General features: G+C 41.3%; 1 protein-coding gene across 4 annotated transcripts in view; it reads left to right on the plus strand.

Moving 5' to 3' along the window:
- ANKRD17 (ankyrin repeat domain 17) overlaps window positions 1–14,426 on the plus strand; it is a 90,213-nt gene that overhangs the window by 37,671 nt on the left and 38,116 nt on the right. For all 4 annotated transcript variants that reach the window (XM_051620149.1, XM_051620150.1, XM_051620152.1 and 1 more), the window contains exons 2-7: window positions 7,999–8,152; window positions 8,779–8,935; window positions 11,254–11,401; window positions 11,703–11,850; window positions 12,496–12,729; window positions 13,757–13,851. In XM_051620149.1, the coding sequence (XP_051476109.1) occupies window positions 7,999–8,152; window positions 8,779–8,935; window positions 11,254–11,401; window positions 11,703–11,850; window positions 12,496–12,729; window positions 13,757–13,851 (936 nt within the window). The remainder of the gene's footprint in view (window positions 1–7,998; window positions 8,153–8,778; window positions 8,936–11,253; window positions 11,402–11,702; window positions 11,851–12,495; window positions 12,730–13,756; window positions 13,852–14,426) is intronic.

Consider the following 14,426-nt stretch of genomic DNA (forward strand, 5'->3'; position numbering starts at 1 on the left):
TGTAAGAGGTGATATTCTAAGGGCTAAAAGGTAGCAGGGTAAGAGAGAGCAGGCATGAAGTTCTTGTTTTAGTATGAGATGTGTGAGGGGCTGAAAACATCTTCTACCCTTTCTTACACTGAGCTGACCTGTGACTAAAATGAACCGAAAATGCAGTGTATTGGTGTTATGGGGTACCTTTGGAACAATGAGTGGTTTGTCTTTCGAAGACTCCAGATGATTTCTTGACACTTAAATTGCAAGCTGCATATTAAGACTCTGATAGCCCGTTAAGGTTAAAAACATGATGGAATTATGCATCATCATTTGCAGAGCTTTTGGGCTACTTATTTGTGTGTTAGATTTTGGATACCTAAGAGAAAAACTGGTGCTTGAAGTGTTTGGCCCAGTTTGCCATGTTCCAAATATATCATCGCTTTGTTTTGATTCACTCTTACCTCACGAATCCCTTGATGCACATAGAATGTTTAGATACAAGATTTTAAAAACACCTAACAGTGTTGTGCACGGAAAACCTAACTAGTTATTAGTCAAGAGTTGAACTTTGTTCTTGCACTGGAAACGTTTTATTTCCTTTTGTGTGTTCCAGTTGCAAGGTGATAGTATAGAAGTTGCTATTTCTGTGTAAAACAGATTTCTAGGGTACACTGATGAAATGAGCAGTGGATTTTAAAGAAATGCTCAAGTTGTATGAAAGATGGAGTTATATTGTTTTTTTGGTGCAGTGTCTTGCAGTAACTTGAAACAATTTTGCAGTAATCCCCAAGGCTATGGGAAGTGATCAGCAGCCAAAAAATGCTTAGGGACCACTTTTGATACAAGAATGGGCAGAAGAAAATCCAGATGGGGTCCTGATCCCAGGTTGTAGAGGAGTTTATGGGCTTGTCTGTGATGTCCAAGAAAAAGTTTGTGGGTGTGCTAGCCTGGTGTCCCCCCTTCTGCCTGTCCAGTCCTGCACAGCCAGGTGGTGAGGTGGAAGTTTGCAGGTCCAGCTCTAAATAAGTAAATGACATGGGCTATAAAAACAATCTGTTGTCTTAGTGAGATGAAGGACAGGGACAGAAATAATTAGCTCTCTGCCATTGGAGGTGTGAAAGCTAAAAGTGTTGTGGAGTGAAAGCTGAGATTATCTTGGCTATGAGTTGCTAGGGTGTGAGGGGTAGGTCATGTAACTGTGGGTCAGGCTCTGCTGTTCATGTGGGGAGTTCATGGAAATGAGGATTAAAACTGCCCACTGTCTGGGAGTCGTTTGTAGCTGAGAAAGTAGAGAATCTGAAACCTCCTTGCTCTTCAATTTGTCAATGTATGGGACTAAAGACTATAACCTTCTATAACGGTTATAATTTTGGTCTGAAGGTGGCTTGGCAACACCCAACAGACTTGAAAATCCTTGTTAAATTTCATCTTGTCATTAAAAACCTTTGCTGCTCTCCAGAAGTTTTGGAGCTGGGAAAAACAAGTGTTGTAATGCTTCCAAACTGGCAGTAAGTCCTTCTGTAGCTTGGTAAGGAATCATACCAAAGAATTGTCAGCTAAGGTCTCTTAAGAGGTGGTGAAGTTCGCTACGTGGTGGTAGTAGTGTCCCACTAGCTGTCCCTTGTACGCTAGGTTCTTCAGAAAGGCTTTGTGCCAAGGTTTGGTTCTCATAGGATGCAATTGGCACCCTCTGGGTATCAAACACCAAAGGCCAATTTAGCAAATTCTAAAATTGTAATCTGTGCTTGATAGAAGGCAGAAGTCACGGCAGTCATCTGACAAAAGGTTGAGAAACAAATCTGCCCTTGGATTGTAAGCGTCGAAAATAGGGACCAGTCACAAGAACAAGAAAAAAACCTGTCAAGAGCATGTTTTGTCATGAAAGGTGTTTCATTTGGTCTTGTAAAGTACCTGTCTGGGCTAGTGTGCTTCATCCAAATCAGGTTTCAGATCCTGTTATTTATAGAACACTGAAGCTTAAAAATGTTTCATCCTATTATTGTAACTGAGTGCGACTTGCTGTTTCACAGCCTTCCAGATGTGTTTGCAGCCTGTCTGCTAGACACTTAACTGGATTTCCACCGTTTGCTTCATACTGCTTTAAGAACTGTTCACTGCTTTTTTGAGCATGTTTTCAAGTAAGCCTTCAAGATGGAGAAATATTCTATGGTCTTGTATTATAAACAGTGGCTGAAACACAGGTAGGAACTTGGTTGCTTCCAGGAAGATGTTGCTGGGTGTTTGGCCATGGGTGTGCTGTTCATGTTCTCAGGAGCAAGTGTTTGGGCTGGGATAGTGACACTATGTACCTAAGTGAACCATACAATTAAGCAAGTGTTTGTTGTCCTCTACCTCTGTGCCTCTGCTTTTCAGATGGCATGCGTTATAGAGTAATTTGATGTTTATTTCCATAATTTTATGGAATGTAGGGTCTTAAGTGTTTACTTTGTGTTAATTTCTGACTAAATGGTGAAAGCAGTAGCACAGAAATACTGTGTGTGTGCAGGATGGCCTTAAAGAGGAGAGCTTGGGAATGGAATCAGCAAAATGGGCTCTCAAAATCAGGTGGAAAACCTGAGATAAGGAGAAAATTACTTTTTCCAGCCTTTTCTTTGTGCCTCTGGGTTGTCCTTATAGTAGAGCAATGATGGAAGAAAACTGTAAAGCAGTGGTAAACAAGTGGTAGAGATGCTCTGTAAATTAATGATCAGAGCTATTCATGGCAGTGATGTTCTGATTAGGAGGATAAATAATGGACTTTTGTCATTCTGCAGTAAGGGCTTTGGTAGGTGGTGGATGCTGGAAATCCACTGTTTTCTGCCATTGTTCGTAAGTGAAATTTTAAATGGTTGTTTTTATTGTTCTCTACTATTGGTAAAGTTTAGCTAATCATAAAGCTCTCTGGTGTTGCTTTGTGGGCGACTATATGGATGCAAAGTGTAAGTATTACAAAGAGCTAGATAGGCATGAAAAGAGGGAGTTCAGACACTAAACCTAGTGACATTTTTAAAGTACCAAAGTCACTAGCATGACAAAAGCTTCACTTTGCTCTTGGGTCCTTTCATTGTGTGGCATCAAACAAGATTAGAACTTCCTATCCTGTGAAGTTGTGCAGTGTCATCAGAGTTGAGTCATGCTGTGGTCAGATGTGCGGTACTGGGTTTTACTTTTTAATGTGTATGAAGAGCTTTCATTCTATATTGCTGATATTTGGCAGGTATTTCTGCTGAGAATAAGATTACAGTTGCTGTCATTTTAGGCTTGTAATGTTAATTTAGGTATTGCATACAAATTCTGGTAGGAAAGGGATTTGAGTAGCCTGATACCTCAGTTGATGATGTGATTCTAAAGAGTTGCTTGGTATCAAGTACTGGATTTCAGTCTCCAAGTGTAGAAGATGTCAAGAAACAGTTCTTTGTAGGTGGAATGTATAGTCCCTCCTTCCTCCCTCCCTAGCTTGCCATGAAATTAGGAAGATGCTAATCTGTGTTGAGCCTTTTAAGTCGTAACATTGAAATCAGTAGGTGTCTTGACTCCTCTTCAAATCATTAATGCATGGGGTTTGTTTTGGTTTGGGTTTTTTTTTTTTTGGGGGGGTTCATTATTTTTCTGTGAGGTAGACTATGGGCTGAAGTGTATTGTTTGCATTTGTATTTTCATGTGTGAGAAACCATGGGGAGGGCTATGTATGGACTTGGAAGACAGGCACAGGGGTTTGTGGGGATGTTTACATCTGTGTCTGCCCATGGTCGAGTCTGTGCTGTTGGCAGTTGTACATGTGCATGGCTTGATGGTGAGAGACTGAGGAAGTCTCAGCATCAAGAAGTAAATGATGTCTCTAGCTATTCTAGTATCACGTGGTGGCAAGAGCCGTGTCAGTTGGAGCTAAGTAACTCAGTTGTGGGATATTTTTTTGGCTCTAACCTGGGATTTATTAAGATATATGTTCACTATCTGGCATTTGGCAGTCAAAATAAAATTACTGGTGTATTGCAGGGCTGTCTTCAGGGTTTATGGACATGAATACTGTTGGATCAGCTCTGACCTGGTTGGGACACCTGTATGTTGGTGTTACCACCTGGCAAAACTACTAAAAAGGCAGAAGTACTGTTCTTTACCAAACAAAAGATACTGCCCCACCCATAGAATAGTTTTGCTATAAAGTTAACCCTCCTGATTATGGTCTGAAGAATCCCTTGATCATATGTTTTCTACTTGATGGGGAAGAGGAGCAAACAGATCACCCAAAGTTTGGAAGAGGTGACAAAGATGGTGTTTTGAGCCTGGAATTCAGAGAACGGGGACGATATGTGTGGGTGTCTGAGAGCAGTGAACCCCACGGTGTGCCCTGTGGGAACCTGGGAGTGTGCTTGGGGAAAAGGACCAAGGAGGCCCCCCAGGGAGAAGCCAAGCGTGCAGAGCCCACCACGGTGGCTTTGCAGAGCTTTGGGGATTAGGGAAGAGCTGGTCTTGCTGATAGGTGGAGATAAAAGCACCTAACATGGAAACTTTTTAAGTTTAGCCTAGAATTACAATACTTGGAAAATGCAGAATTACTCTTTTGCCTAGAAAAATAGGACTCGGAACATATGCTAAAGTGCTTGCAGCATGAAATTTCCTTGAGACTTGGATTTGTATACATGGTAACACCGTGTTTTTCTAAGCCATTTTTAAATTTGTCTTGACAGTTGTATTCAGTGCACTGAATCTGTAGGCTCTTCTGTTTGAGAGTAGTCAGAACTTGGTCTTTTTGTTCTAGCATTTTTTTGATTGTCGAAGCATCAAATACACTAGAAGTGATTGTGGGCAAAGTAAACTTGGGAAAGTACAGAACATGAGGTTTTTATTGCAGGATGAGAGAGGAGGAGAAATCTTGTAAAAGGCCTTCTGTTGAGAACTCCCTGAACAATTGAATTATGTCAGAGTATTGTTTGATCAGAGAAGGACTGACTGAGAACCCAGATGAAATATTCTGATACGTAAGGTGGAGCATTTGTGTACTATTCTACACTTTTTTTAGTTAAGAGGAATAAAGTACATCTGAAGACCATTAAAGGAAATGTCTGTTTACTTGGCCTGGTAAATGGAAATGCTTTGTCTTGAGTTTCTAGCTTCTGTAGAAAAGGCAGTATGTTCTGAAAAACGACACTGGAATTTTCAGTCCTACCAAAATACAGTTTTATTCACCACTGTTGGACACAGAGGCTTCCTGTCACTCCACCCTGTGTGGTGTTGTCATGTTGAACCCGCTGAGAAGACAAGACTGCAGATCTAACAAAGTTCATGAGCAAAAAGGCAGTTGTGATAATACAGAAGAGCATAACTGGAAGCTTGATGGAATGTTTTGCAAGCCATACGTTGAAGATTTAGCCCTTCTACCTTAGAAAAGGAAAATCAGTTATATTTATCATCTTAAAATAGTTTACATTTGTTGTTTAGTGTCAGTTTCTTGATGTTGCTCTGAAATGGTTTAAATGACAGCACATTATGTAAACATTTTCAAAACTTCATTGAGGGAGATGTTTTCTCCTGACAGCCTGTGGATGTTTGGTGCTGTGTTGTTTGTAGGTGGATTGCTTTTTCGCCCCATTCTGCTTCAGTTATAATTGTTTTTTTTAATCATACCATGCTCATATTCTTAGCTGGTAGGAAAATAGGAAGAGTTTTCCATTTCAGACTTCAGCTGCATAAAAGACCTAATTTGAGGGGAGAGGATGTGAGTGGGGGAGAGATGTTTTCCTATTTTGACTTTTTTCTTAGCAAATACTTCTTAGTGTTACAAAGAACCACGACCAGCTGTTAAATATCTCACTGGGCTGTGATTTTTTTCACTTAGTCTAAGTAGCAGGGATTTTGCATGAGTTGGGGGAGCCAAGAATCCTTCCGAGTGCTCAGTAGTTTGCATTTCCAGTGGTGAAATCTGTCTCTTGGCTCCTGAACAGTGGAGCAGTTCCTTTCTCTTGCTGCTTGCTGTAGCAGGCTTAGTCCTCTGGAAGAGGACAAACAGCAAGTCCTCAGATGAACTAAAACCAGCTTAAACCCAGTGTTGTAGATGCACAGAGCAGAGCTGGCAGCAACCATTGGAGGACCCTGGAGAGGCAGGAGGGAACTCTTTCTCTAGAACTGGGGAGGAAGCTAGGAATTGCCTTAACTCTTTTGCCAAGCTGGAAAACTACAGCCTGTGTGAGTGTCACTTGGAAAAAGTGGTGCTGAGGAGCAACATGCATTCCTGCAGGACTCTGCTGTGGTCAGCACTTGGGGACATCACTTCTCATCGGAGGTTGGAAGTCATCCCCTTCAGCTTGCAGTGTTCCCGTGTTTGAAGACTGTGGCAAAGAGGCTTCAAAGGAGGGGAAGGAGGGTTCAAAGTTGCCCTTGGGATGTATGCTTGTGTGTTGCCAAAAGCTGCCTGACAGGAGATACTGTTTCTCAGTGGTACCATTCAGTGGATAAATTGAAGTAATTTTGACAGTGGTTCTCTGCCTTTCTAAACAAGCAAGGTACTGAGGTTTGAGCTATGCATTAGTACCATGTCCTAGTAAGTTTTGAGCTGGAGGCAGACTGCAGAAAGAAGAGTAGTTTTGTGAGCTCTTCCCTTGTGACAGAGAATAGATGAGAGGATGGAGACCTTTCAGGAGTCCTGAGATGAACTGGTCACTCCTCTGGTTTGTCTGCCTGCCCACTTCTGTTCCTAAAGCATTTATCTGCCGGAATCTTAACTTGTGACACTCATGGGACTACTTTTAAACTTTGGAGACACACGTGAATCTTAAGAATAAGATAAATTGTATTTCTGTCTTGATAAACTGTATTCCATGTAGAAATAGGTTACTGCTCTTCTACAGACAAAAGCTATCTTCATCCAGAGATGCTTGAAGTTTTCAATCATGTTGTAGGGGTTGCTAACACATGGAGTTTGTCTGACAGAAAACATTTAGATTGATTTTGTTGTTGTTGTTATTATTATTGTTATTGTTACTATTATTGTTATTATTTTGTTTAGGATTGGATTTTATTTCAAGGGTTTTTGAAGGTGTGGATTTTTGAGGCTGTTGAGCTTTGTAGGGACATGTTTAAGCTTGGTTTTTATTACCTAATCAATGGTTTGATGGCTAGTTCATAGGCTCAGGGGGGTTCATGGACCCCTTAGAAGAGGGGCTTCTTTGAACTGCTGGACCCTGTCCTCTCTTAAGAGGCAGAAAAACATAAGTGGATGCTGATCTCTTCTTTAATTTCTACTCAGCATCTGTTTTCTGAAAAAAAAAAAGCAGATATATTTGGTTCCATTTTCTGTAGGCAGTGTTTTATATAAATGTTTTCTTGAGAGAGATTCTGTGAAATAGTTGTGTTGCATCTGAGTTGATTATATCTGGAACATGTTTCTGATCCTTTTGAGTTTTTTTAATGTTGGATTAGGAGACATCAGATTTGAAAGCAGTAAAGATAGCTGAGAGAATTTTTCTGTAAGTCAGAAAAAACCCCGTTGACACTAAAATAGTGATTACTGTTGTGTTTTTTTTGTTTTGTGTGCTTAGTAGAGTTTAATGCCATTTGAGGGTACTTTGAAAAGTGACTTGATTGCATGAAATAAAATAGTTCTATTTGTTACAGTTGTTTTTCATGCTTTGGGGAAGTGTAAAAAAACCCAAACCAAGAGCTTGCATGGAAACCCACACTATCTACTACCTTTAGACCTTCTGGATTAATACCTAGTCTTTCACTTTTCCCTTGCTGTGTGAAGTTGGACTTGAAAACTGTAGAGTGCAGTTTGAAGATGGGAAGTCAGTCTTAAACTCTTGTAGTAAATCATGTGGCTTCTCATCACAGAGCAAATGGATAAGGTGACAAAAATTACGTTCTTTGGATGTAATTTTGGAAAATTTTGCTGCTTCCATTGATGGGAGACAAAGCACTTAAAGAGCAAATGCTTAAGTGATATCTAAACCTGAATTTATTTCTTTAAGTTTTAGAGTGGATTTCAATGGGTTATGTCCTTCTTAAACCAGATCTGTTACTTTTCAGGTGGAATCATTTATCTTGGATCAGGATGATCTTGAAAATCCCATGTTGGAAACAGCTTCTAAATTACTTTTGTCAAGTACTGCCGATGGTGCTGACCTGAGAACAGTAGATCCAGAAACCCAGGCAAGATTAGAAGCTTTACTTGAGGCTGCAGGTAAGTACTTGTGTCCCATACAGATTTAACCCCAGCCCTTACACATGAGACCACGCTGCAACTGCTTGCATAAGTCTAATCCGTATGAGCATGATTCAATTGCAGAATGTAAGGCGGTGTGAGCTTAGCAAGGTTGTGCAAGTCACTGAAGAGCAAGAAGTTTGTTAAAACTTTTCAAATTCTATAAAATCAGAGTTTCATTTGAAGGCTGTGCTTCTAATTAGGTTACTCCAGAGTTGGATTTCTGAAAGCCAACTGAATCCAACTCTGAAAGCCAGAGTCAAAAATTGACACCCGATCTTGGCTTGCAGCCTTATATCGAAAACTAAATTGCTCAATAAGGCTTTGTTTTGTAACAATTACTGTATCGAAAGTTTTACTAGTTGCATATGACAAGCAGTTGAAAAATAATACCTTTTCTGGGTTGGAGGGTTTCTTTCCCATGCATCACATCCGAGTGCAGCTTTTAAATGAGTGTTGTAAAGTGGTTCATCCCTTCATTATGGAAGCCATAGTTGATGATGCTCGGAACGTTTCTGCCAGCAGATTTCACAGGCTTAATTGCCGTGTCTCTGTTTTCTCCTTTTCTGGCACATGTACCCATTTGTTGTGAATTGGAATGAAAGGAATAGGTAAGCTGTCCACAGCTGATGGGAAAGCCTTTGCAGATCCTGAGGTGCTCCGCAGGCTGACCTCTTCGGTCAGTTGCGCGTTGGATGAAGCTGCCGCTGCGCTTACCCGGATGAGAGCAGAAAGCACAGCAAATGCAGGGCAGACGGACAAGTAAGCCAAGTTTTGTACTACATGTTGGGTTTTCTTTCAGTGGGTTGCTACTTTTAGAAGCAGTTTTACTTGTTCTATCACTTCTGATTACAGGGTGGTGAAACTCTTACTCAAGTGGAATTAGTACCAAGTAAGCAGTGGTGATTCTTGTGTTAAATATTCCTGGACTGTCAGATCTTGCAACAGGGAGTGAAACAATCAGTTTAAATTTCAGAAATCACACTCTGATAATTTCACTTGACCAACTGTAGAAACAGAATTTCTAAGCTCTTCTATAGTACAGGCCTTGGAACTGTACCGAAACATAGCAGATCCTGAAATGGGTCATTCAGTGACCATGAAGTTAGCCTGGGGACCAAAAAAACTTTTCATCTCTTGTTTTAGGGAACTTCAGCATGCCTTTTTAGTTGATGAAGGAAAACAGTCCTGGAGAGCCTGGAGCCTTCATGGCAGTCAGCAGCTTTCTGTCGTCAGGTGGGACCTTGGAAAAGGCCCTGGCCAGAGTGGCTGCTTTTAACGGAACTTTCTGGCTTTGTGGCTTTTTGTTTTACTGGGATGTTTGAAGCAAAGCAAAGGAAGGTTCCCATCTAGGCTGTCATGAAGGTTTTGTTAAACTCAAACAGGACAAAGTAGGAACGAGCAGGTGCTGCTCTGTTGGTTGGTGGTTTGTTCCTGGTGTACTGAGTAACTCCAAGGAGTTGTTTCTTGGTGTGTTGATCAGGACATGGGAAGAAGAGCAGAACAGGATTATGCCTCCTTCTGTTCTCTGTGCGTCCCTCCCTGCTCCTAGCCATCTCTTTTCTCGTTAACAATGGCTGTTACTGAAGTTGTTACCAGGATAAAGGATGTGGGAAGCAAAAATAAATGTGGGAAATGCAGTGGACAGACATCTTTGAGGAATCATTCTCCATATGCTAAGATTGTGTCTGATGGCGCAAATGAAATAGGAGTCCTGGGTTCAGTATGCACACATAAGTGAGTCCTTGTTACACAAATACACCACTGTTACTTCCTGAGTATTTTAAATTGCTCATATTTGCATTGAGCTCAGTGGCTTGCAAGAGTTTTCTGTCAACTACCTTATTTTTCCGTTCTCTTCTGAGTTAGTCCTGTATTGATGGGACTTCCTAGATGAAAGGGCAGAGGTTGGGGCCTGTAGTCTTGGATTTATTCTTACTGATCCAATTATTTGGGCCAAAATAGAGAAATATGCTTTGATTTATTTGTTTTTTCATTCTTTCAAAACAATAACTGTTTTGGAATGAAGGCAATATATAGACAAGATAGAATGAGAGGGATTGAAAATAGGCTTTCACTAGGCCCTTTTTTGACTGAAACACACAGAAGTGAAGAACTCATAGAGTGACACAAGAACCACAGGTACTTTGAATTAGGGCTTGCCAAACCGAAGAGATTTTTACACTTTGGCTTGGCTGAGTTAGGGCCACAACTGAAATACTAGACTGTGATACAAGAGTTGGATTTTCAGCACAGGACAGAGGGGAAGGAGGGGAAGTGACTAATTGTGTTATGCAGGTGCTGTGTTGTGCTTTAATTAACAGTTAAAGTGCTGAACAGAAGTTAGGGTGGTGTTAAGATGGACAGGCCATTTCTGTGTCCTCTGATCCTGGGGCAAAAGAGGATGTGACTGTAGCTCTTGAGCAGTGGTTGCTGATTTGGTAAGGAATACTCATGGTGTTGTACTTTCTGTGATTTAATCAGTTCTCATTTTCTTTGAACCTTACTTCAGATAATGTGAGGGGCAGAACTTGTATTTTCCAACTGCAACTACAGAGCAGGAATGGGCTGTGTTTTTGTCATGATTAGTAGTATAAACCAACAGTTATTTGTTTGCAGTGCTCTTTTGTCACTACTTATATTCTGCGTTATATTAAATGATGACCAAGAAAAGGTTTATTACTTCTGTAGGACATAGCATCGTGCTCTGTATATAGTGCTCAGACAGTAAACCAGGTCCTTGGTCATGTCTTCTCTTACTATGTTTTTGGCTTCAGTTGTCCTTACTGCAGACTTGGGTAACCTAAGTGGTCATCCTGCAGATGTTTCCCTCATAAACTTCTGTTAAAACTCAGTCCTAGGAGGGGCTGAGTGTGCACGTGACTCCATTTTCAGAAATGATACATGGAAAATCACAAGTGTAAAAATGGCACCTCTTTAATTAGCAGTTGACACTTGTTCAGATTGCGTTTCCTAGTTTTTTTGTTGGCTGCTTCCTCTCGGCGTGTTGGGTTTTTCCTCTGTGCTCAGGGCAAGCTTTTCAAGCAGAGTCACTTTCCAATGCTTTTCTGTCTCCCCAGCCGCAGCTTGGCAGAGGCTTGTTCAGATGGAGATGTAAATGCTGTGCGGAAGCTGCTAATTGAAGGGCGGAGTGTGAACGAGCACACAGAAGAAGGGGAAAGCCTCCTTTGTTTAGCCTGCTCAGCAGGATATTATGAGCTTGCGCAGGTTGGTTTCCTGGCTGGTTTTAGTATCTGTGTACTGTACAAAAAAAAAAAAAAGGGTTGAATGCATGTGTTCTGGTCTTAGGCACCTGGAAGGTGCTGTTAAGGTAGTGGGAAATGTAATTTAACTGGCAATGGAAGACTTACACACACAGTGATACTGCTAATGCATTCTTTGTGCCTACCTTATGTGTTTCTGACACAAAACTGTGTTGGTGAAGGTGGGAGCTTTGGGTAACATTTCAACCATCCTGACGGGCTGGTTTGTCACTTGCTGGTGTTGTTGATCCCATTCTTGTTGGCAGGTTCTTCTGGCAATGCACGCTAATGTAGAGGACCGAGGTATTAAAGGAGACATTACACCTTTGATGGCTGCTGCTAATGGTGGACATGTCAAAATTGTCAAGTTGCTGCTAGCTCATGGTGCTGATGTGAATGCACAGTCATCAACAGGTAAGGAAGTGTGTGGGAGCTTGATGAAAACAACAGAAAAGCTGAGATTTGCAGCGTGTAGGAAACCTGGTGTGGAAATCTGGGAGGAATGTCTCAGCCAAGCAACACAGAATACCTCCTCGTGGTTTTACTGTTTAGCTTCTGCTTTTGTTTTAAAGAAGCTACAAGATACTAGTTCTGGAGATACAAAGATGGATAAGGTCAACTAGTAACTGGAGGCTATTTGCATATGTAAATTTATTGTCATACGGTGTTTTAAACAGAGTTTGGGAAATTTGTGGATATACTGAAAATTATTTGGTGACAGGTGTAGGAGACCGAGGGAAAATACTAAACGTGAGAAGATAATCCCCTGTTTTTTGTGAGGGAAGCTGGGATTAGCCAGGCTGGGAATGGGAAGGGAAGTGCATCAGTACAGTCACCAGACTCCTGGAGAGCTTCAGTCTGTCAGCACTGAGCTGCTTCGTGCAGTTACTTGCATTTTTTCCCCTCCTCCCTGTAGTTCTTGGTCTCTAGCCTGAAAAAAAAAAACCCTGTTCCATAAGGTAACCAGGTAAAAGGGACGAAATGGAGCGTAAGCTGAAGTTCCCAGTGTGGAAGTGCTGTCACATTGTGTTTTCAAACCATTTTGTCTTCTGGTTTTAGGCAATACAGCCCTTACATACGCCTGTGCTGGAGGCTATGTAGATGTTGTGAAAGTACTGCTGGAATCGGGCGCCAGCATCGAGGACCACAATGAGAATGGTCACACTCCTCTGATGGAAGCAGGGAGTGCAGGCCATGTGGAGGTGGCCAGAGTGCTGTTGGAAAATGGAGCAGGCATCAATACGCATTCCAATGAATTCAAGGAGAGTGCACTCACTCTGGCTTGCTACAAAGGTACAGTGCCAAACCCCCTACTTGTTACAGAGGTGTAATGGGTGTGGAAAATTGTGACAGGTGGGGGAAGTATTTTCAAACATCTGTTTATTCCACCTTGCTGTCCAGGGAAAAATTATTTTAAAGGCTGGGAATAGTTACTTCCTACTGTTTTTCTTCTGGCTGGGATACCACCTAGCATGTATGCAGCATAGTGGAAGGATGATAGGTGTGGACAATGGAAATACTGAGATACAAAACGTATATTTGGGCCTTTATAATCCTTCAAAAGATGTTGCTGTTTTCTGTGAAGTGAGTTATGAGGTGAGGAAATAACGCACTTCATCACAGAGTGAGTATGGTAAGCTTTTTGTAACGTAATTGTATTTTAAAAGGTGTATCTGATTAGGTTTAGAAATTATTTAAATTTGAAGGACTTAGCACTTGGAAAACATGCAAGACCTAGGGCCTTGCTTTTAGGTGTTATTCCTTAGGCAGCAGGCCCTGCTTGCCTCCCTTGGAGTATTAGACAGCTATCTTGCATCACCCAGGCAAGGGATGAAGGTGTTTTAGAGGCCAAGTGTATTCACACAGCTGAGCAGTTGCTGCTATAATCACTTCAGGACATTTTTTATTAGAGCTATTAAGAGTGGCTCTTGGCAGAGTAATGAATGTCGGAGGCAGAGGTACTTTGGCACCTCAGTAGGAGATGGTCCTAGTCTTTCATTTATGTTTCTTTTACCTGACTTGATAAATTCTTGGTTTGTTGTTGCTGAATGCCTTCATAAGCCATAGTATTTCTCCTTTGTGGTGGTTGTCAGAGCAAAGGCTGTGTTTGAAAGAGGGGAGTGGGACCCAAGAACATTGTTTCCTTGAGAAAATATGCTTGGGCTCTGACTGCTGAATTGAGGTTGGAAAGCAGAGACAAAAAAATAAATAAATCTGTGTTTAGTCAGTCATTCACTGTGGTATATTGGACAGAAGTGAAGATATTCAAGTCTTTTATAAGTTTTTCACATTTTCATCTGTTAAATATTTCTCCACACAGGCCATCTGGAAATGGTGAGATTTCTACTGGAAGCTGGTGCAGACCAGGAACACAAGACAGATGAAATGCATACTGCGCTCATGGAAGCTTGCATGGTAAGAGATGTATGGTATGAGCACTGAGGCATCTGTTTTCTCTCTTGACTTAGTAGCAATTTTAGTAAATAATAGTCCTTTATGTGAACAGAACCTTTTATTTGTTTGTCTTGTGGAATTGAGCAGGTTTCTGGGTGAGCAGCTTTCAGTTTACAACAGGCAAATCTTTTATTCAGGAGTCTCCAAATTAAATAACTTTAAGTGGAAGTTTCTCAGTGGTTGTTGAAATGTTTTTAGTAATTCCAGTGTGTGCTCAACATAGTCAGTGAATATGGTCCTAATATGGCTATTGGAGGCATTTAATATATCTGTGTCATATTTAAGGAGTTTGTAAGCTCATTGCTCTTTCAGTGGAGGTGATTATGTTTGGGTGTGCCTGTGCAGCTTGCTTTAGTGTGGTTCACATAGCCATGTGCTCCTTGAAAACACAGGGAAGCTGTTGGGGAAGCAACAAGGAAATTGAGGGGGGAAATTGTTACATTTGTGTTAAGAAGAATACGCTGCTGCTGCTGTTGCTGCTGCTGCTGTGCTAGTCTGGGACAATTGTAAAATGACAGTGTAGAATAGATAGCCTT

Source organism: Apus apus, chromosome 4, assembly GCF_020740795.1.
Source record: "Apus apus isolate bApuApu2 chromosome 4, bApuApu2.pri.cur, whole genome shotgun sequence".
NCBI classification, from domain to species: domain Eukaryota; kingdom Metazoa; phylum Chordata; class Aves; order Apodiformes; family Apodidae; genus Apus; species Apus apus.